General features: G+C 42.7%; 1 protein-coding gene across 2 annotated transcripts in view; it reads left to right on the top strand.

Moving 5' to 3' along the window:
• LOC106564006 (zinc finger protein GLIS3-like) overlaps positions 1–23,364 on the top strand; it is a 34,856-nt gene that overhangs the window by 402 nt on the left and 11,090 nt on the right. Inside the window, exons 2-5 of one of the 2 annotated variants that reach the window (XM_045689807.1) lie at positions 253–287; positions 11,042–11,638; positions 16,859–17,066; positions 17,253–18,423. In XM_045689807.1, the coding sequence (XP_045545763.1) occupies positions 11,221–11,638; positions 16,859–17,066; positions 17,253–18,423 (1,797 nt within the window). In that variant the 5' untranslated portion in view covers positions 253–287; positions 11,042–11,220. The remainder of the gene's footprint in view (positions 1–252; positions 288–11,041; positions 11,639–16,858; positions 17,067–17,252; positions 18,424–23,364) is intronic. The other variant, XM_014129971.2, reaches the window with a different exon arrangement.

Raw genomic sequence — 23,364 nt, 5'->3', positions numbered from 1 at the left:
TAACTTTTTATTTACTTTAATTTACTGTAAACGTTAAGGTTGACAATAAGTCATCTACAAACATTTGAAATAAATGTTCTTGCAAATCACTCTGCTAAGTGCTAAATCTACCAAATTACTTGCAATTGCAATTCGTCTTTAGTAACAAAGTAGCCAACAGTAAATAGAAACTGCAATCTGTCTTGTAGAAAGTTGTTTTTAATGATAAAGCATATACGATTTGATTTATAATATGCCTGTCATGTTTTTCAGACAGAACGTGCATTTGTGGGGGCCTTAAATCAAATGTAAGGGATTAGCTTTTTTTTTTTTACATTGTACTCAAGTAACGTTACAGACTCAGCGCTTCAACATGGTATAGCATACACTGTAGTAGGATCAGACATGGGGAAGTAATGTTGCTTTGAATGTTGATGAATGTATAATTCCATTCAGGAGAAAAAGGCTTTTCAAAGATTTGGCAGCCATTTACACACTTGCTTTACAATAATCCTTGGGAAACATGCATTTAGTAAAGGAAGATTTTCACCAAATTGCCAAAATAGATATCCTGTACATTATCTCACTAATTCCCTCATTAGGCAAAACTTTGGGTATTAAATTGCCTATTTGTTGTATAATAAAGATAACCTTTCATATTGAACAGCTACAATGCGTCTCTTTGTTCACACCCATTTAACATAGTTCAAAAACTCTTAAGCTTTAGACCCACCCATCTCTTTAAGAATTCACATGTGAACCCATGTGACTGTGGCCATATGCTAAAGCAGTGAGGTACATTGCTTAAAAAACAAAGAAAATATTTCAAGATTACAATATTTGATTAACTTCAGGTGCTAGCTTACAAGAAGTAACAACTTAAAACACACAAACACATAAAGGTAAAAACAATCTATATAGATCTAGGCATATATCATAAGATCCTTTTGAGCAGTAGTGGTGCGTGGGTAAAATCACTGGGGAAGCCAAGAACCCCCCCACCCCCAAAAAACCCAAATTAGAACCTACACAACCGTTCAAAAGTTTGGAGTCACTTAAAATGTCCTTGTTTTTGAAAGAAAAGCTTTTTTTGTCCATTAAAATAACATCAAATTGATCAGAAATACAGTATAGACATTGTTAATGTTGTAAATTAATATTGTAAATGGAAACGGCAGATTTTTAACGGCAGATTTTTAGGCGTACAGAGGCCCATTATCAGCAACCATCACTCCTGTGTTCCAATGGTACTTTGTGTTAGCTAATCCAAGTTTATAATTTTGAAAGGCTAATTGGTCATTAGAAAACCCTTTTGCAATTATGTTAGCACAGCTTAAAACTGTTGTTCTGATTTAAAGAAGCAATAAAACTGGCCTTCTTTAGACTAGTTGAGTATCTGGAGCATCAGCATTTGTGGGTTCGATTACAGGCTCAAAATGGCCAGAAACAAAGAACTTTCTTCTGAAACTTTTCTTGTTCTGAGAAATGAAGGCTATTCCATGTGAGAAATTACAAAGAAACTGAAGATCTCGTACAATGCTGTGTACTACTCCCTTCACAGAAGAGTTGCAAAGAAAAACCCATATCTCAGATTGGCCAATAAAAAGAAAAGATTAAGATGGCCAAAAGAACACAGACACTGGACAGAGGAACTCTGCCTAGAAGGCCAGCATCCCAAGTCGCCTCTTCACTGTTGACATTGAGACTGGTGTTTTGCGGGTACTATTTAATGAAGCTGCCAGTTGAGGACTTGTGAGACATCTGTTTCTCAAACTAGACACTTTAATATACTTGTCCTCTTGCTCAGTTGTGCACCGGGATCGCCCACTCCTCTTTCTATTCTGGTTAGAGCCAGTTTGCGCTGTTCTGTGAAGGGAGTAATACACAGCGGTGTACGAGATGCAATTTCTCGCATGGAATAGCCTTCATTTCTCAGAACAAGAATAGACTGCCGAGTTTCCGAAGAAAGTTATTTTGTTTCTGACCATTTTGAGCCTGTAATCGAATCCACAAATGCTGATGCTCCAGATACTTAACTAGTCTGAAGAAGGCTAGTTTTATTGCTTCTTTAATCAGAACAACAGTTTTAAGCTGTGCTAACATAATTGCAAAAGGGTTTTCTAATGATCAATTAGCCTTTTAAAATTATAAACATGGATTAGCTAACACAACGTGCCATTGGAACACAGGAGTGATGGTTGCTGATAATGGGCCTCTGTACGCCTATGTAGATATTCCGTAAAAAATCTGCCGTTTCCAGTTACAATATTCATTTACAACATTAACAATGTCTACACTGTGTTTCTGATCAATTAGATTTTATTTTAATGGACAAAAACATTTGCTTTTCTTTCAAAAACAAGGAAATTTCTAAGTCACCCCAAACTTTTGCACGGTAGTGTATGTGTTGTGATAATTGCGTTGTTTGTTCTATAACCTGTTAATTCATATGCCTTGCGAATGTGATATATAGGCCTAAAGGTTGATACAATAAGAAGACACAGTGGCAGAATAAATTCAACCACACCTTTGTTTTATCACAAAACCAGATAGCAACCTCTGTCCAGTGAAGTCCACAAAGCATATTGCATGTACAGTAACAGACAGTTATATGACCTACAGCATGGTCAAGAAAGTTAATGTTTCTGACATTTTTGGACGACTAAACAACTATTGATTTAGAACCACGCGGAGTTACCATAAATCACAAAGAAAACAGGAGCTGTCTCCACTATTCCAGCACCATTTCAGCTTCAACATTTCAAAACCATCAAATCACCACTGCTAAGTCTAATACAGTGACAACTAAAAGATACAACGTTGTAGCTGTCCATGGTTCTGCTTTCTGTGTGTGTGTGTGTGTGTGTGTGTGTGTGTGTGTGTGTGTGTGTGTGTGTGTGTGTGTGTGTGTGTGTGTGTGTGTGTGTGTGCATGCACGTTCATGCAAGTAGATTTGTGTGTATTAGGTAGTTCTTGTGGAATTGCTAGATTACATGTTAGATATTGCTGCACTGTCGGAACTAGAAGCACAAGCATTTCGCTACACTCACAATAACATCTGCTAACCATGTGTATGTGACCAATAAAATGTGATTTGATTTGACATGTTGACTAACCCTACTTGTAGAGAAAAACCAATGCAATCCTCCTCTCTTTCATGTCTGTCACTCTGTCATACACTTCACACTTTTATTTTATGTTGTCCTAGGCTACCTAGCTAAAATGCTGGCTCGCTAGCCTAACTTCCATTCATGGGCAATGTTAGCTAGTTAACATTAGCCTTCTACATCTAGCTACATTTTGAAATTCCATCCTCTCAGGCCAGGGGCACAACAATGTATGAATTAATGGTTGGATCCGAATCGCCGTTATAATCATTGGCCAGTACGGAGAATTAAGTAAAACCACAAGTCCAAATCCCATCTCAATCCATTGCTAATTTAGGTAAGGGACAATATTAGCTAGCTAGCTAGCCACCGGAGGACAACAACATAATGAGATGCAACAAGTTTTTCTGTCAATGATGTATGCTCTCAATGGGATTTGTGATGGCAAAATCCAAGTTGGCTTCCCTTGACAATTTTTTTTTGGTGCGCCAGGACCATTCACAGTTTAGCTCAATGCTGATTGGCAAATTTTTTATATATTTTTTTATCAAGGGAGGCCAAATGCTTGCTGGCTTCCTTTGCCTTTGCGGCAACAATGTCATACTCATTTGGACCAGGCAGCGTCAGATAGATGGCCTACACTTAGAGAGACAGAGAGGTGCTGTTTCACTCGCTCGAATGCTTTCTCCTGTGGGATACATTCAGCCGCTTGCGAATTGAAAGAAAATGAGGAAACACAGAGACAAAAGATAAATAATTATATGTATTTTTAGTTTTTCTTGGTCAATTCTTTGGGTAAGCCTGGCTTGAATACACGCCACTGCCTTTGAGTGACTTTGGTTCAGGTCATGTTATGATATGAACAAAGGAATCTATTTCTGACCTGCCATTTGGAGCAGGACATGTAATATTCATGGCCTTTTCATTCTCAAAAATATATGTTTGCCGGGATGTGTCCAGTCCAGGGGATGCTTGCACATCTCTGGGAGGAAGGCTATCAACGTTGCAAAGCAGCTGAAATCTGGTTCCATCTGAATGAAAGCTCCTTGGCTACAACAACACCAGGCTCCAGACATTTGAAGCCGTAAAAGAGGAAAGCAGACTAAAATAGACAAGACTTTAAAACCTTGTATTAACAATAACAAACCCAGCAATAACATTCACTGACCCCCAAGTTCAAGCAATAAGCTCATAAAGTACAAATACAAAATACCTAAAGTGCTGCTTGTTCACCCTTGTTCACCCTTGTTCATCTCCTTGTACTTGCAGAGGAGAGCAGGTTCTTCTTATGCTGAAAGACAAATTCCAAAAAATAGGTTAGAGTTAAAACATAAATACATTCATACCTTATAGCTTGTTATTGGCTGTTGACTGCTACAGCTGTACTAATTCACCAGCTAAAAAACAAGCCCTGTAGTCAACCTGCTTCCAGTCAAACAATGGCAATGCTGACACAACTTATTTAGCAAACAATTAACTTCATAATTAGCTAAATGTAAATGATATTCGTCTAGATAGCCAGTTTGTTGAAAATGCAAAAAATGACCTACATCGAAATCTATTATCCAATCAAGATAGCTTTTTAGCCATTATTTAATTGTGGCTAGCTAGCTAGAAAACCTTAGCCTGTATGTACCTATCACCTGGCTAACATGGGTTAGCATATGCACCACAGTGGTTATTTTTGGTGGTTAAACATGACAGACTGACAAACATGACAAAGATTATCATCATGTCATGCATGGCTCAGCACATCAACAATAAACATTAGCCAATCTAACATTAGTTAGCTAGCTAGCTAGAGTTCTGGCCAGCTAAAGTTAGCTAGCTAGCTAGCATGCTACCTCTATTAGTGCTGTGTTTATTATTAGTTATTATTATTAGTTTATTATTAGTGCTTTTTGAGGTCGGTTCGGTTTCGGCTCGATTATTAAAAAAAATAATAACGATTTTTGATTTCGGTTTTGATATTTAAAAAATAAATACATGCACCATGCATTGTGTTGGTTGAATGCTGTAACACAGAATAAACCAATTAATAAAGTCCCATGATGGTAGTGAATGTTCATTACTGCTTATCACTTATAAACCATCAGTTATTCACATTACTTCACTTTAATGAAATATTTCAGTTGTTGTGTATCATAAATTTGTTTTATTTGATTACTTTATTATTTAATTCCAAGTCATCATCTCATCTCTATAGAGCTGTTGCCTATGCTGTCTGACAAAATCACTATTTTAGTAGATCTTCAAAGTAAATAAGGCATACTTTATGTATCCCCTCTTGATCGCGCATTCTTCTGTGTCTTGTGTAGCACGTGTAAAAGAAACACAGACCGAACGAGTAGCCGTGCAATGGATTATGGTCATTTTAGTTAATTATCATATTTTCTGTGCTAAACTATATAGAACATTGGCCTGTTGGAAACTACAACTCCCTACTACATCTCACAGTTAAAGCATATTCTGATTTATCTCTAGATTAACTGTAGCGCAATGTGATCATTGAGCTCACAGAAAAAAAACATTTGGAAATATAATTCAAATAATTGAACCGACTTCAGTCAATTAGTAAAGAAATTCAGGGGAAAAAAGACTCTTTGTTTAATCGTTCAGCAGTGACCTGTATGCAGATGTTTAGTTACACAGTAATAGCCACTGGGCACACCACCTCATTTCAACGTGGATAATTGGGTAATATTTGGTAGATACATTGATCAACAATAGAACTAAATAAAATCTAACTTTAAATACACTTTAAATACAATTTGATTTGATGTAATCTTATTTTCTCAATTGTATTTTTGGTTTAGATGGAGACGTGAATCCAACATATGTATTATTAACTTGTAGATTCCATTTGAAATCAACCAAAGCTGAAACGTAGGCCTATATGTATTTTCTATTTTTAGTTGAACCTTGGGTTGAATTGAAACATTAGCTGTTGATGACTTCCCAAATGCTATACAGGCCTAAATATCATCATTGATGATATATGATTGATAAATTACGGTTACATTTGATTTGATTTGTTGGACCTACCCGTTGGAATGACTCCGATAGCAACAGTGAATCTATTAAGTTGAGATTTTCTCAACAATCATTATCACGTTAGCACATTGGTAATAGTCAGTGACAAATATATCAAAGCTAAACAGGGCTGGGCTTGGTTAAAATCCTGGATGGGAGACCGAAGGGATAGCTGTAGATAGATGAACTCTATCTTTTTTGTTATAGTGGCTATCATGTTGAAGATCTGACGTTGTTTCGGTTGTACAAATTCAACATATTTTGGTTGTTGAAATGTTACCCTCAAAGTGACAGTTTTAACAAAAGTTCATAACTTTTTTCAAATCCAATGTATTTTCCACCACAGGAAGTTGGCCGCACCTTAATTGGGGAGGACGGGCTCGTAGTAACAGCTGGAGCAGAATAGGTGGAAAGGAATCAAATACATTAAACACACAGTTTGATGCCATTCCATTCACTCCATTCCAGCAATTATTGTGAGCCATTCTCCCCTCAGCAGCCTCCACTGTTTTCCATGTAGATTCCACATCACAATACGTTGACAAATTACATTGAATCGACCAGTTTGTGCCCAGTGGGTAGCTAGCAACGAAAACAACTTTATGACCCTGTTGACACTGTCTTGAGCTAGCAAATAAAGTATGCACATGAAGCTAGCAAGCTGTTTAACTGGGGACTCTTACCTGCATGTGGATGATGATTAATCACAGCAGACTAAAACACTTTCAAAATATCCTTCCCACTCGGCATCAACCAGTAAGAGCTGCATGATACCAGCACCAGCAGAATTCAGGGCGACACTGTTGTTGATAGCTGTAGCTACACTTTGCATGTTATCCATAATGGAAATATGAAAAATACGTAATTTTTCCAATATCCCCAGTATCAGAGAGCAGGACGTGACATTTGACAGAAAGCTAGTGACAGACTCTCTCTCGTGAATTTCCCGGCCCCCTCCTTATCCCAACCAATAATAGTGGGGCAAGATTCTGTATTTTCTCTGTGACTAAACAGCTTCTGTTTATAAAATGTTCTTCATAATTACAGATCACATACAAGTTTATTATTAAGACAAAGTTCACATGTTCAAGAAGACATTTCTGCAACAACACAAAAAAACCTTTTAAACGGCTCTACTGTATAGACGGGTTGGCTGACAACATTTTGAAAATGATGCGCGTGCATTGATGGGTCCAGAAGCCGTGCTTTATTATGATTCTCAATGGTCAGATAGCTGGCAAAAATGACAAGAAGCTGCCATGTGGGGAATCGTTGGTGGCTCGTTTCATCTTGTTCTTGATAACATGTCTTGTTTTAAGGTGTTTTGACGGAATACATGTCAATGCTAATATGGCAAAAATTCGCTAGCTAGCTAACCAAATCAAACTTTATTTGTCACATCAAATCAAACTTTATTTGTCACGTGCACCGAATACAACAGGTGTAGTAGACCTTACAGTGAAATGCTTAATTACAGGCCCTAACCAACTGTGCAATTTATGAGTAAAAAATAGGTATTAGGTGAACAAAAGATAAGTAAAGAAATAAAAACAACAGTAAAAACACAGTGAAAAATAACAGTAGTGAGGCTATATACAGGAGTGAGGCTATATACAGTAGCGAGGCTATAACAGTAGCAAGGCTATATACAGGCACCAGTTAGTCGGGCCAATCGAGGTGGGATGGTATGCGCCGAATACAACAAGTGTACCTTACCGTGAAATGCTTACTTACAAGCCCTGAACCAACAGTGCAGTTCAAGAAGAGTTAAGAAAATATTTACCAAATAAACTAAAGTACATTTTTTTCACACAAAAAATAAATCAATAAAAAAAGTAATACATTAACATAACAATAACGAGGCTATATACAAAGGGTACCGATACTGAGTCAGTGTGCCGGGATACAGGTTAGTTGAGGTAATTTGTACATGTAGGTAGGGGTGAAGTGACTATGCATAGATAATAAACAGGGAGTAGCAACATGTACAAACAAATGGAGAGGGGGGGTCAATGTAATAGTCCGGTGGCCATTTGATTAATTGTTCAGCAGTCTTATGGCTTGGGGGTAGAAGCTGTTAAGGGGTCTTTTGGTCCTAGACTTGACGCTCCGGTACTGCTTGCCGTGCGGTAGTAGAGAAAACAGTCTATGACTTGGGTGACTGGAGTCTCTGACAATATTATGGGCTTTTCTCTGACGCCGACTATTATATAGGTCCTGGATGGCAGGAAGCTTGGCCTCAGTGATGTACTGGGCCGTTCGCACTACCCTCTGTAGCGCCTTACGGTCAGATGCCGAGCAGTTGCCATACCAGGCGGTGATGCAACCGGTCAGGATGCTCTCGATGATGCAGCTGTAGAACTTTTGGAGGATCTGGGGACCAATGCCAAGTCTTTTCAGTCTCCTGAGGGATAGCCCCGTTGATGTTAATGGGGGCCTGTTCGGCCTGCCTTTTCCTGTAGTCTGCGATCAGCTCCTTTGTCTTGCTCACATTGAGGGAGAGGTTGTTGTCCTGGCACCACACTGCTAGTTCTCTGACCTCCTCTCTACAGTGGCTTGCGAAAGTATTTACCCTCCTTGGCATTTTTCCTATTTTGTTGCCTTACAACCTGGAATTCAAATCGATTTTTGGGGGGTTTGTATCATTTGATTTACACAACATGCCCACAACATGTTTGTGAAACAAACAAGAAAATGACAAAAAAAGAGAACTTGAGCGTGCTTAACTATTCATAACTAAAGTCAATACTTTGTTAGAGCCACTTTTTGCAGCAATTACAGCTGCAAGTCTCTTGGGGTATGTCTCTATAAGCTTGGTACATCTAGCCACTGGGATTGTTGTACATTCTTCAAGGCAAAACTGCTCCAGCAGCTGGATGGGTTCCGCTGGTGTACAGCAATCTTTAAGTAAAACCACAGATTCTCAATTGGATTGAGGTCTGGGCTTTGACTAGGCCATTTCAAGACATTTAAATGTTTCCCCTTAAAGCACTCAAGTGTTGCTTTAGCAGCATGCTTAGGGTCATTGTGCTGCTGGAAGGTGAACCTCCGTCCCAGTCTCAAATCTCTTGAAGACTGTTTCCCTCAAGAATTTCCCTGTATTTAGCGCCATCCATCATTCCTTCAATTCTGAACAGTTTCCCAGTCCCTGCCGATGAAAACATCCCCACAGCATGATGCTGCATGCTTCACCATGGGAATAGGGTTCTCGGGGTGATGAGAGGTGTTGGGTTTGCACCAGACATAGTGTTTTCCTTGATGGCCAAAAAGCTCAATTTTAGTCTCATCTGACCAGAGTACCCCTTCTTCCATATGTTTGGGGAGTCTCCCACATGCTTTTGGCATACACCAAACGTGTTTGCTTATTTTTTTCTTTAAGAAATTGCTTTTATTTGGCCACTCTTCCTTAAAGCCCAGCTCTGTGGAGTGTACAGCTTAAAGTGGTCCTATGGGCAGATACTCCAATCTCAGCTGTGGAGCTTTGCAGCTCCAGTCTCTTTGTTTCCTCTCTGATTAATGCCCTCCTTGCCTGGTCAGTGAGTTTTTGTGGGTGGCCCTCTCTTGACAGGTTTGTTGTGGTGCCATATTCTTTCCATTTTTTAATAATGGATTTAATAGTGCTCTGTGGGATGTTCAACATTTCTGATATTTTTTTATAACCCAACCCTGATCTTTACTTCTCCACAACTTTGTCCCTGACCTGTTTGGAGAGATCCTTCGTCTTCATGGTGCCACTTGCTTGGTGGTGCCCCTTGCTTAGTGGTGTTGCATACTCTTAGGCCTTTCAGAACAGGTGTATATATACTGAGATCTTGTGACAGATCATGTGACACTTAGATTGCTCACAGGTGGACTTTATTTAACTAATTATGTGACTGAAGGTAATTGGTTTAACCAGATCTTATTTGGGGGCTTCATAGCACAGGGGGTGAATACATATGCACTCACCACTTTTCCGTTTTTAATTTTTTAAACAAGTAATTTTTTTCATTTCACTTCACCAATTAGGACTATTTTGTGTCCATTACATGAACTCCAAATAAAAATCTATTTAAATTACAGGTTGCAATGCAGCAAAATAGGAAAAACGCCAAGATGGATGAATATTTTTGCAAGGCACTGTATATGCTGTCTCATCGTTGTCGGTGATCAGGCCTACCACTGTTGTGTTGTCAGCAAACTTAATGATGGTGTTGGAGTTGTGTTTGGCCACGCAGACATGGGTGAACAGGGAGTACAGTAGGGGACTAAGTACATACCCCTGAGGGGCCCAAAAATGGTAACGATGCATTTGAGAGACAACAAATACTCATTGTGCAAATGTATTTATGTTTTCAATAAACATTTACATTTACATTTAAGTCATTTAGCAGACGCTCTTATCCAGAGCGACTTACAAATTGGTGCATTCACCTTATGATATCCAGTTGAACAACCACTTTACAATAGTGCATCTAAATCTTTTAAGGGGGGGTGGGGGGTTAGAAGGATTACTTTATCCTATCCTAGGTATTCCTTAAAGAGGTGGGGTTTCAGGTGTTGTCAAACATTTGGAGACTAAATATAGTTTACCTGTTGTTAACAATAGAAGCCAAGCCCGTCTGTTTTGCCCCATAGTTGCGCACGTGTCGTTTTTCTGTTGTAGTTCTGTTTGCTGTCAAACGTCCCAGACAAGGACACCTGATTCAACTTGTCAACTAATCATGCCCACAATTAATTGAATCAGGTGTTTTTGTCCGGGGCTACAATAAAAATGTGTACTGTTGGGGGTTCTTGAAGGACTAGAGTTGGGAACCATGAGTAGACTATGGCAACATATTTTTGGGAGATTTCAGTAAATTCTTTCCTGCGTCAGTTATAGTTTGTGACTCATTTATTACTCATAACTATAAATGTGTGCCTGTCTCACTGATATATTTCAGATGTCTTTGTCCGTATGGATAGACCACTGAGGGCCTGAAGATGAGATGCTGATTTAGCCACGGATCTTCCTCTTCTGCAGACTCAAGAATGACTTTTGGGAAGAGGAGCATTGTGGGAAAAGTTGTTCTAGTCTCCTAAACCCTCCAAGGCTGTTTGTGAAAAAGAAACTGGGTCAGACATGAACGGTAAGGCCTGTCACCTCTTGGTCTCCCCCTCTGGTGTACCCCCATCGCTGGGCATGATCACAGGACAGCAGGCCCCCTCCATCAGGATGCCTATGCGCACCACCCTGTCCCCGGGATTCTGTGCCACCCTGAGCCCCTCTCCAGTGGGTAGCAGCTGGGGTAGAGGAGGGGGTGTCCACCACTCCCAGGTACCCCTCAGCTCCGGGACAAACTCTGGGAATTCTGGGAGTTCTGTCCTGCTTCCTGCCCTGAGCCTCCGCAGGCAGATGTTGACCAATGGGAAACAACCAAATGTGTCAAGTGTCTCACAGATGTCACGGCAACAAGTGCCCGCCCTTCAACTCCCACCCATCAGCGTTGCAGCCACCAATCAGGGCATGGCGTCTGACTGCTCTGACAGTGGTGTCAAAGGTATGTTCTAGTAAGCTTTGTCAAAATACAGTATTACATTCAGACTAATACATTTACACGAGTGTAGATATGAGTGATGTCTTGACCTTTTATGTAGGATAAGGTCATTTCCATATGAAAGGTTCCATGAAGTTCATAGGAGGATATCAAATTGGGTGTCAAATGAAAGCTAAGGCTCTATTTCTTTTTTTATTAAGACATGTACATTTTTCAACCATTTCCATCCTAGAAATTAGGAATAAGCAAAGGCTTTGATTTCTTGTCAAACAGTTGTAAAAGAGGTCTTAGAAAACATCTACCAGAAAAAGCCTTAAAAGCTATTAGAAATAAACTCAGCAAAAAAAAGAAACATCCCTTTTTCAAGACCCTGTCTTTCAAAGATAATTCGTAAAAATCCAAATAACTTCACAGATCTTCGTTTTAAAGGGTTTAAACACTGTTTCCCATGCTTGTTCAATGAACCATGAACAATTAATGAACATGCACCTGTGGAACGGTCATTAAGACACTAACAGCTTACAGACAGTAGGCAATTAAGGTCCCAGTTATGAAAACTTAGGACACTAAAGAGGCCTTTCTACTGACTCTGAAAAACACCAAAAGAAAGATGGCCAGGGTCCCTGCTCATCTGCGTGAACGTGCCTTAGGCATACTACAAGGAGGCATGAGGACTGCAGATGTGGCCAGGGCAATAAATTGCAATGTCTTTACTGTGAGACACCTAAGACAGCGCTACAGGGAGACAGGAAGGACAGCTGATCATCCTCGCAGTGGCAGACCACATGTAACAACATCTGCACAGGATTGGTACATCCGAACATCACACCTGCGGGACAGGTACAGGATGGCAACAACAACTGCCCGAGTTACACCAGGAAAGCACAATCCCTCCATGAGTGCTCAGACTGTCCGCAATAGGCTGAGAGAGGCTGGACTGAGGGCTTGTAGGCCTGTTGTAAGACAGGTCCTCACCAGACATCACCGGCAACAATGTCGCCTATGGGCACAAACCCACCGTCGCTGGACCAGACAGGACTGGCAAAAAGTGCTCTTCACTGACAAGTCGGCGTTTTGTCTCACCAGAGGTGATGGTCGGATTCACGTTTATCGTCAAAGGAATGAGCGTTATACCGAGGTCTGTACTCTGGAGCAGGATTGATTTGGAGGTGGAGGGTCCGTCATGGTCTGGGGCAGTGTGTCACAGCATCATCGGACTGAGCTTGTTGTCATTGTAGGCAATCTCAACGCTGTGCGTTACAGGGAAGACATCCTCCTCCCTCATGTGGTACCCTTCCTGCAGACTCATCCTGACATGACCCTCCAGCATGACAATGCCACCAGCCATACTGCTCGTTCTGTGCGTGATTTCCTGCAAGACAGGAATGTCAGTGTTGGCCAGCGAAGAGCCATGGCCAGCGAAGAGCCCGGATCTCAATCCCATTGAGCACGTCTGGGACCTGTTGGATCGGAAGGTGAGGGCTAGGGCCATTCCCCCCAGAAATGTCTGGGAACTTGCTGGTGCCTTGGTGGAAGAGTGGGATAACATCTCACAGCAAGAGCTGGAAAATCTGGTACAGTCCATGAGGAGGAGATGCACTGCAGTACTTAATGCAGCTGGTGGCCACCCCAGATACTGACTGTTACTTTTGATTTTGACCCTCCCTTTGTTCAGGGACACATTATTCCATTTCTGTTAGTCACATGTCTGTGGAACTTGTTCAGTTTATGTCTCAGTTGTGGAATCTTGTTATGTTCATACAGATATTTACACATGTTAAGTTTGTTGAAAATAAACGCAGTTGACAGTGAGAGGACGTTTCTTTTTTTGCTGAGTTTACATCAAAACACAATCATGTTGAAGACCCCTGCCAACTAATATCAACATTTAGTTATGGGGGGAAAAATCTGCCTTCTGTAAGTTTAAGAAACATCCGTTACCAAACTCTTCATGATATTTTCCCATTTCTCTCCCTCATTAGGGGGAAGGATAATGACAGTTCACAGAAGTGACAAGTAAAGGTAGACCTGCCAGTTAGTTATAGTGTTTTTACTGATATTAATTTTGTTAATTTTGTACACTAAGTGATTAAAACAAATTGGTAACAGAATTTCTGCAAATGAATTGGCTACAATGGGAACTCAAAGCAGTCACAAACCACAGTTGGGTCACCTGCTACTGTCCTTCCATCCACTGGCATTCTGTTATGTTCAGTACTACTGTCCTCCCATCCACTGGCATTCTGTTATGTTCAGCTGACAACTGTTTTCTTTCTCTTTCTGTCGTCTGGTGGTCAAAGCAAGTGTGTGAAAAGTCTAGACAACCGCTCCCTCTCTCTTCAATTAATGTCCCCTCTCCCGGCTCTTACTGACACTCCCTTTCCATTTACTGTAACCAGGATCCTCACCCACTGAGCACTGACCGACACCGGACGTCCATGGACATTGAAAAGTAGTTTGCATTTGGTCCTGGCCTTGATTTCAACATCCTCAGACGTTTTTGAGGGCCTGGTCCAGACCAGACTTGATTTCAAGGTCCACAGACGTCTGTACTGGCCTTCATTTGGCCCAAACATAGACGTCCATGATTCACAAGTTTGGACAGCAGAGTACATTACAGTACAGTACAGTAGAGCACAGTAGAGTACACTACAGTAAAGAAATGTTTAGTACAGTACAGTACATTATAGTAGAGCACAGTAGAGTATAGTACACTACAGCAAAGAAAAGTAGAGTATGGTTCAGTACAGTACAGTAAATAAAAGTACAGTACAGTATACAGTAGAGCACACTAGAGTTGAGTACACTATAATGTACTGTACTGAACTATACTATACTGAAGAATACTCTACTTGACTATACTGTACTGTTTTCTACTGAACTCTACTGTGCTGTACTTTGATGTCCAAACTTGTGAAACATTTACATTTACATTACATTTAAGTCATTTAGCAGACGCTGTTATCCAGAGCGACTTACAAATTGGTGCATTCGCCTTATAATATCCAGTGGAACAACCACTTTACAATAGTGCATCTAAATATTTTAAGGGGGGGGGGGTTAGAAGGATTACTTTATCCTATCCCATGAAACATGGACATCTGTGATTGGTTAAGATTTGGACCAACCAAATGTGGTGTTATTTGGTGGTGGAGCTCATTAAAATAATAGCCAGTGTGTAGAATAATACCAAAATAGGAGGATAGAAGGATTACTTTATCCTATCCCATGAAACATGGACATCTGTGATTGGTTAAGATTTGGACCAACCAAATGTGGTCTTATTTGGTGGTGGAGCTCATTAAAATAATAGCCAGTGTGTAGAATAATACCAAAATAGGAGGATATTGCATATTTATACCTTTTGTGTACCATTTTAGGATACAACACCATGAAGAGAATGACATTCCTATCCATAATTATGCGTTTCTGTGTAGTACAGATCAGGGACCAATGATGAAATTCCATTACCGCAATTCAGTTACTGGGTGTAAATCCACTTCACTTACTGTAGTTCAATAACCAAAAGAGATTTAAAGATAAAATAGAAATAAGAATAGAAATAGTGACACGGGAAATAAATACAGTGCATAACGAATAACGATAACGAGCAAAAATAACATGGCTATATACAGGAAGTAGCTATAAGCATCTGCACAGTACTTCCAGGAAATTGTTAAAAGTAGTCCTTGTGCAGAGAGTTGTACAGTTTGTTAAACTTTGAAATCAATGGTTTTTGTTTGGAATACAATTTAAGAGAAAAAATCTGAGTCTCAGCGCAATTCCTTTAGTGTTGAATTGCCCATAACTGTAATTGTTTTGATCAGTCTTGACTTTGTCCCCTCATTATGAAATATTGTGACCCTCGTGACCTTAGGTTAGTTATCCTCTCTAGGTGCACTTGCAAGTGAGGATGTCCCTCCAAATATATTGAAAGCACCCTATTAAAGTAATCAGTTGTTTAATAGCTAGCTAAATGTTCCCTACCGTAAACAATTTATTTTAAACCTGATACCTATGCCCTCCAAGGACCTACATGGAGGACCTCTTCCTCCCTTTCAGTTGAAAGATCACAGTGTGCACATGTCCCAGTGATATGTTGTAAACAGCATTTCAATCAGCCCCTCGCTTCTCGCCACTCTTCAAAGTAGCACTGATTTACATAGAAGTCTTCATACTTCACTTCACTTCAATGTCGTCCTCCCACCCTAACCACCGTTCTTCCCCAGAACTCCTTTCTCCCTGGCTTGTTTATTGATAACTAACCAAGCAGAAAACATATCCCTAAATGAGCGATGGAGGAAAAAGAGGAAGAAAAAAATCTCATTAGTAATTAACAGAGCAGAAAGTGTCTCTGGGCAGTTCAGGTTTGTTAGGGTGAATTCCAGGATTCATAAGCTTCTATTGAACAAGACAAAAAATGTTAGGTTTGTGTTTGATTTCTGTTGATGATATCTGCCTCATGGGTCCCTGGTGTACAAACACAGTTTGGTGTGTTAATATGGTGAAGTGAACTGTGGCGGAGATGAACAGACGCTGAACCGTGGATTCATTGTGTCTCTATCAAAGTCAGATACTGCCAGTACAAACTAAGAAATGTGTGTCAAGCATGATGACAATGGTTGGATGCAAATGGCAATGCCACAACCACTGAAGTGTGAACATTGTCGAAGACAACACAGTAGTTGAAGTTCTCACGACAATTAATACACAAGTGAGAGATCTCCACAAGTGTCTCTCTATTATCTTTGTCTGGAATTTACTTTGAATGACTTGATTCCATAATTAAGAAAGTTAGTATTATTTTTCATGGTGTTTTTTTTTCGCAATCTTGTTTCAAGTTGTGTCGAATGATTTTGTTTGAATGTGGTCTTTAGCTCAAGCAGCAGCACTGGAAGGCTGGATGCTCCGATGTAAAGGCTTCTTATTTATTATGATTTTTATAATATTCCCAGTTGAACATGAATTTGAAACCGTGTTGATTAATTTAGAGCCCGCATGAGACCTAAGAAATGTCACTCGACATTTTAGACCCTTAATCATTAATACAGTATGTGGTTCCTCACTATTTAGATATTATTATGTAAGGAGAAATGTCTGTATTTTTTTTATTTGTAAACTATATGGTCTAATTCAAGCAAACCATGTCAAGTGATTGTATTTCCTACTGTATGTCCCGGTGGTGAACCCTCAAACCTCTAATGGTGAACTTGTCTCTACCAGGTTACTCTGTCTCAGGACCGAGTATGCAGGTGTTGGGCCAGCCAGCTAGTGCTAACCTCTGGGTCACCAGTAGTCCGATGGTGGTCCAGAGCCTTGGCCCAGTGTCTCCTGTGAGTGCCCAGGCCTACACCTCAGGTCCTCTGGTACCACACGCCCCCCAAGACCCCCAACCCCCACAAGGCCTGATGGTACCCTACACAGATGCCAGGTGAGTCAACCTCTGCACCACTCTAGGTGGGGGAGTATATCTCCCCCAACTATCTTTTCATTGCACTGATTTCTGAGCTACTTTAAACAAAATCCATGTACGTTATTAAACAGCTGTGATACTCAACTCTACCAGACTTTCCTGGTACTGCTATCCTTACTCACATACTACAGTGTTGTGCCTCAGGTCCTTGCTCTCCAGAGAGTCCCTGGCCTCCACCACCCTGAGCCTAGCAGAGACCCAGTCAGTTGTGAGTGGCAGACAGGAGTGGACCTATGGCTACCGGGTCCTTCCTCCACTCTGCCCACAGCAGGGCTCAACCCTTGGCAGCGAGGGGGGTGAGCTGCTCAGCATGCCCCCTGGCACTGCCATGTCAGGGAGCACCAGCATCTCCAACTCTGCGTCCCTGCCTTCCTACCTGTTTGGCGGGGATGCCAACAGCCCTCGGCAGTACTCAGCCCGTTCCAAGAAGAGGGCCCTCTCCATGTCCCCTCTGTCAGATGGCTATGGCATCGACTTCAACTCCATCATCCGCACCTCGCCCACCTCGCTGGTGGCTTACATCAATGGCTCCCGGAGCTCTCCGGCTTCCCACCACACCCTTTCCCCCCTCCAGCCTGAGGTCTATGGCCACTTCCTGGGGGTGAGAGGGAGCTGTATCCCCTATCCTCAGTCTCCAGGCCTCTTCAGCCTCCCAGGCTCCACGCTGGCCCTGATCCCACTGAGTGACCCCCACCCTGGGACGGAGTGTGGCCACATGCAGAGGCTGGAGCAGGGCGGGGCGCTGGAGAGCCAGATGGCTAACATGGTGGTAGAGCAGCAGTGTCTCCCAGAGGAGGGAGGGACACTACAGGAGGCAGCCAGGAGTGCTAATGACCTGGTGCCATCTCTACACTTTCAGCTAGAGTTGGCCACCATCATCAGATCAGCTAGTCCACCGCAGGGCCCTCCGCCTCCCTACCACTCTCACCAGCACCTCCACCTCCACAGACCTCCCAGCCACATCCAGGGCCAGGCCCAGGGCCCTGTCCCACAGGCTCCCTCAGCTCCCCCTGTGCATGGGGCCAGCCTCCTGCCCCATCCCCTGTCCCTGTTCCCCATGCTGGAGGAAGAGGAGGGGGAGACAGAGGAATACAGTGGGGGCCACTGCTGCCGCTGGGTTGACTGCAGTGCTGTGTATGACCAAAAGGAGGAGCTTGTAAGGCACATAGAGAAGCTCCATGTGGACCAGCGGAAAGGCGAGGACTTCACCTGCTTCTGGGCCGGGTGTCCACGCAGGTTCAAGCCCTTCAACGCCCGCTACAAACTCCTCATCCACATGAGAGTCCACTCAGGAGAGAAGCCCAACAAGTGCACGGTACATAGCAAATCAATCTCTGGTGAATGCCTCAAAACTGTCTATAAAATGCAAGTGTGAATCTGTTTAGTCACCCACTTGAGGATCCATTGGCTTTACCTGAACAAAATGTTACCTCAGGTATTCCACCCCCCTTATGCACAATGGTTAACATCTTTTTCCCATAAGTATGCTAAAGGGGGAAGTGAGTGCACCAGTTCCCTTCCAGGCTGTCTCCCCTGTCTACTGTGAGTCAACCAGCCAATCCTCTAGACCAGAGCTGTAGAGGGCCTTTCAGCCTCTTAATAGCCTTGCTGAGATGGTTTAGAGGGAAATCGACATCTTGAAGTACGCACGTTGTACCTCTTTAAGGCCTTTGTGTACTCTGATGTATGTCCGAAGGCTGAAGGTTTGGGTCAGAAATATGGTCTCTCTCTCCTCTTAACTGTGGCCATGGGCTAATTAGTCCAGCTCTGTGATAGTTGACATGGCAGTTAACTTAATTATGTAGTTATTAAATCAGCACAAAGGCAGCGCAGCGCTTAAGTTCTGGCAGGGCACCAGTCAGCCAGCCTCCTGATCCCTGCTCTGCCACAGTCCCCTCTCTCTCTCCCTGAGCTACTCTACCAGGCAGTCACAGGGCCTGTCAGCAGCCATGAGCCTGCCAGGCAGGGACAGACTTGGCTGGGGTTCTGGGAAGGTGATGTCCCCTGGCCCGGTTCTGATTGGGTCTGGTTCTGTGGCCAAGGAGAGAGAGACTTGAATGGAGCTCATCTGAAAGCCATGTATCCTTGGACCTGGTACTGATGAGGAGGATTGGCTGGATTCCCCTGAGACAGGTGCTCCCAGTCCTAGTGCTACTGGTGGTTCTCTCAGATGTGCTGTTAGAGAAGGCTAAGTTTGGTTCTTTTGATTTCACGGCATGACAACATACCATGTTCAAAGCCAAAGACAGTTGACAGATGAGTTGTTCTACTCTGTATAGCCTTCCTGTGCTGTGATTGCAGTTATAGGAGTCCTTCAGGAGCCATAGCAGCACAAAACCTATGCACATTAGTTGCAGTAGTGAGCTCGGGCTCTTTTTGAGGCTCATCAGGCTGGAAGAGTAGAGTTTTTTTTTTTACCGATTACTAAAACGAAACTGTAGAAATTATATTGGACCTACATCGAAACAGTCTCTTCACTCTTTCCAGGTTGCTATGAATCACCGAAAAGAAAGCTGAATAGTTAGGGAGGAAAAAACATTTTAGAACAATTTTGACTGCAAGGAAATCTAACACATTTTCTGGACTTCGGTAAAGACCGAATGTGGCCCGCGGGCAAAATGGCTTTAACATCCCTGGTCGAGACAATTGTTGAGATACCCCCCGCCCTCAACCCCACTGGGAACATACTTGAGGTTCAGATGAGTAAGAAGCCAAAAATTCTCATTCCTTGAGTCGTTTCGCTGCTTCTTGGTTAGACAATTATTAACTGGATGCATACCTGTGGTCGACCTTTCGCTCCAAAACACTCACTTATTAGTACCAACCAGTCCCGTTGCTATGGAGGCTGCAGCTGCAGTCAGATGGGTCTGTGTACCATGTAATCATGTGTTACAGGGGAAAATATCCAGGGTCATGCCCAAAACAGAATGTTGGAAATGGCACCTTATTCCCTATATAGTTAATAGAGTGTCTATTTGGACATACCCATTGTGTGACATTCCATCATACCAGGCTTGACTTCAGCATATGCTGAAAAAGTCAGACTGAAAAGAAATAGAACGAGGTCAGTCTAATTGACAGAAACTGTCAGAAAACCCATACTTACTGAACAAAACAGTCTGAGCAATCAAAGTCAGAGCCGAGGAGCAAGACAGGCAACAGAGACTCTCACAGAGCGAGAGAACCAGTTCTACTTCACTAAAAACGTCTTAGATGCCATGCCAGTAAATTGTCCGAGAATTACACTCGGGCTTATTGTGAGGAATGATTGACAGGAAGGATGGGGCTGGTGAATGGCAAACAGAGGCGCGAGCCGCCCGCCCAGCCGGTAGCATTACAATGAAGTAGATCTGATTACGCAGCACACTGCCCCACATACACCAGGCAAGCCATGACTTGTACCTGTCAGCTCTCAGTGCGTAAGGGTGATTGAGCACTTTCTTAACACATAGTTGATTCATCTGTGTATTTAGTATATGCCTTATCACTGGGATTTCAACTCTTTCAACAGTTTTCAAACGGGTTTGGAGCTTTGGAAATCACCAAGAGCAACGCCTATGTAAACACATTAGCTAATCATGTTTTTGCTCTGCATTCATTTGATGATTTACTGTTCGAAAGATGAATAATTACTGCCATAGTTAGTAATGGTACATTTTCTGAATTTATCAGAACAGCTTTAGATGTTGTGCAATAGATTCATAGAGTTTCTTGGAAAGCTGAACCATATCTCCTCCTACAGTAACTATATTATTTTCTAATGAAAGCTCCCTGTGTTGTTGGATCTGGATCGTAGTTAATTAAATAGAGACATATGGGGTACCCAAGCAACTGTGGAGGCCAGGGTTCCTCTAGCTTAGTCAGTTTAATAAAGCACTCCATGGGAATGCAGGCGTTCAAGTGTCATGGTAGCTGCATGGCTGTGCAATTAAGATGAACCAGGAAGCTATCAGTCAGTTCAGATAATTCCCGTTGGTTACTCAATCCACGTTGCTGCAGTGTGATGTTCAGCTACGTGAATGATATAGACAATATCTTGACACATCCTGGAGTTATCGGTTTTGTTTGGGCCCCAAAGTATGTACATCTTCTGAATTATAAATGGTCTTGATGCTGGGTGTTCTATTCTGCACTAGAGTATTTGAGTTGTGGGTTCACTTGAGGAATCACAGTGTGTATTTTAACATATCTCTTATTGATGTTTCGAAGACTGTAGCCGTTAAGGTGTAACACAACCCCAGTAGTACGGGTTAATCCACTTAGTTTCCCTTACAATGGACAGCTTGAAATTCTAGTCCTGCCCGCAACGGCACAGAATGCAGGCCTGATGGGATTTATGGTTGCCAAGATTTTTAGCGCCATCTCTACAACCGTAAGGAGGGAAATAACTTGATTTTGCCGCCAGAAACCAGTTCAGACTTCAAAGTATTTTAACGCACCAGCTTATTCTCATGTTTCTGTAACCGTTTTCAGCCCTTGTTTTAAAGACCTCAAAATCTCATGAACTAACTTTTTGCATTTAAAGAAGATGATGAGAAGATAAGAGGGAGAGGAGACGACTGGGCATGAGGAGAGGATATGTGAGAGGGGGTGAGATTTGAGCGTTTGAAGAAGATAAGAAAGGGAGTTGAGCTGTAGATAAGAGTAAGGAAAGCGTTCTGTAAAGATGGGAGAGAGAACAGCGGGAACATTGGAAGGGATGGAGAAGAGAGTGGAAGAGTGGAGATGTGAGAGAGAGGAGATGTGAGAGAGTGGAGATGTGAGAGTGGAGATGTGAGAGAGAAGAGATGTGAGAGAGAGGAGATGTGAGAGAGAGGAGATGTGAGAGAGTGGAGATGTGAGAGAGAGAGTGGAGATGTGAGAGTGGAGATGTGAGAGAGAGGAGATGTGAGAGAGAGGAGATGTGAGAGAGTGGAGATGTGAGAGAGAGGAAACGTGAGAGAGGGGAGACGTGTGAGAGTGGAGATGAGAGAGGGGAGATGTGAGAGAGAGGAGACGTGAGAGAGGGGAGATGTGAGAGAGGGGAGATGTGAGAGAGAGGAGATGTGAGAGAGGGGAGATGTGAGAGAGAGGAGATGTGAGAGAGGGGAGATGTGAGAGAGAGGAGATGTGAGAGAGGGGAGATGTGAGTGAGAGAGGGGAGATGTGAGTGAGAGGAGATGTGAGAGAGAGGAGATGTGAGAGAGTGGAGATGTGAGAGAGAGGAAACGTGAGAGAGGGGAGATGTGTGAGAGGGGAGATGTGAGAGAGGGGAGATGTGAGAGAGGGGAGATGTGAGAGAGGGGAGATGTGAGAGAAGGGAGATGTGAGAGAGAGGAGATGTGAGAGAGGGGAGATGTGAGAGCGAGGAGATGTGAGAGAGGGGAGATGTGAGTGAGAGAGGGGAGATGTGAGTGAGAGAGGGGAGATGTGAGTGAGAGAGGGGAGATGTGAGTGAGAGAGAGGAGATGTGAGTGAGAGAGTGGAGATGTGAGGGAGGGGAGATGTGAGAGAGGAGATGTGAGAGAGAGGAGAGAGGCTGAGGCACTACAGAGGGCACTAGACTGACTCTGCTGGCACGCAATGGGCGGGTCATTGTTCCCCAGGGCATGCCCGGCTGCCAGGACCTGTCAGGAGGCTGGCTGTGGCATTCAGCTCCACTGAGGAGCCATGTTGCTGTCTATTCAGACCCTCTGTCCCTCACAGCAGCTAAAAGGGGACTCTAAGCTTTATTAGCAAGAGAGTGTGTGAGTGTGTGAGTGTGTGAGTGTGCATGACAGGCCACTCCTGGGCACCGCTGGGCTCCTGGCAGTATATTTGCGTGTGATGCTGGTTCTCAGTTCTCTTCCCATCCCCAGGCTGAATAGCTATTTATCCTGCTCATTCTCCCTGGCCTGTATTTTTCTTATGCTAGCCCGTCTGAATGGTCCGATGCTGATCCTTTTCTATACACTGTGGTTTGGAGTGTCCGGTCGTGGTGTACTTCCCTGGTATGCCACCGTTTTAGAGAGCATTTGGACAGAATATCCTGCTGTGTGTGAAGAAGACTTGTGAAAGACTAGAAAGACTATGGAAAGGTGGTGGCTTTCTCCACTTTCAGGAATACTTCTGTTAGGTCATTACTCGTGTCCCCAGACAAGCAGGACATAGAGTGCAGTGGTAAGGACCCACAAGGAGAGATATCGTCATCGTTGCATGGGAGACCTCATCTGTAAGCACTAAAATGCAGTTGATTGTACCCCGAATTCACACATTCGCTATGATACAGTCATGCAGA

Source organism: Salmo salar, chromosome ssa01, assembly GCF_905237065.1.
Source record: "Salmo salar chromosome ssa01, Ssal_v3.1, whole genome shotgun sequence".
NCBI lineage: Eukaryota > Metazoa > Chordata > Actinopteri > Salmoniformes > Salmonidae > Salmo > Salmo salar.
The sequence above is the reverse complement of the archived record's forward strand: the minus strand, read 5'-3'. Positions and strand labels throughout refer to the sequence as shown.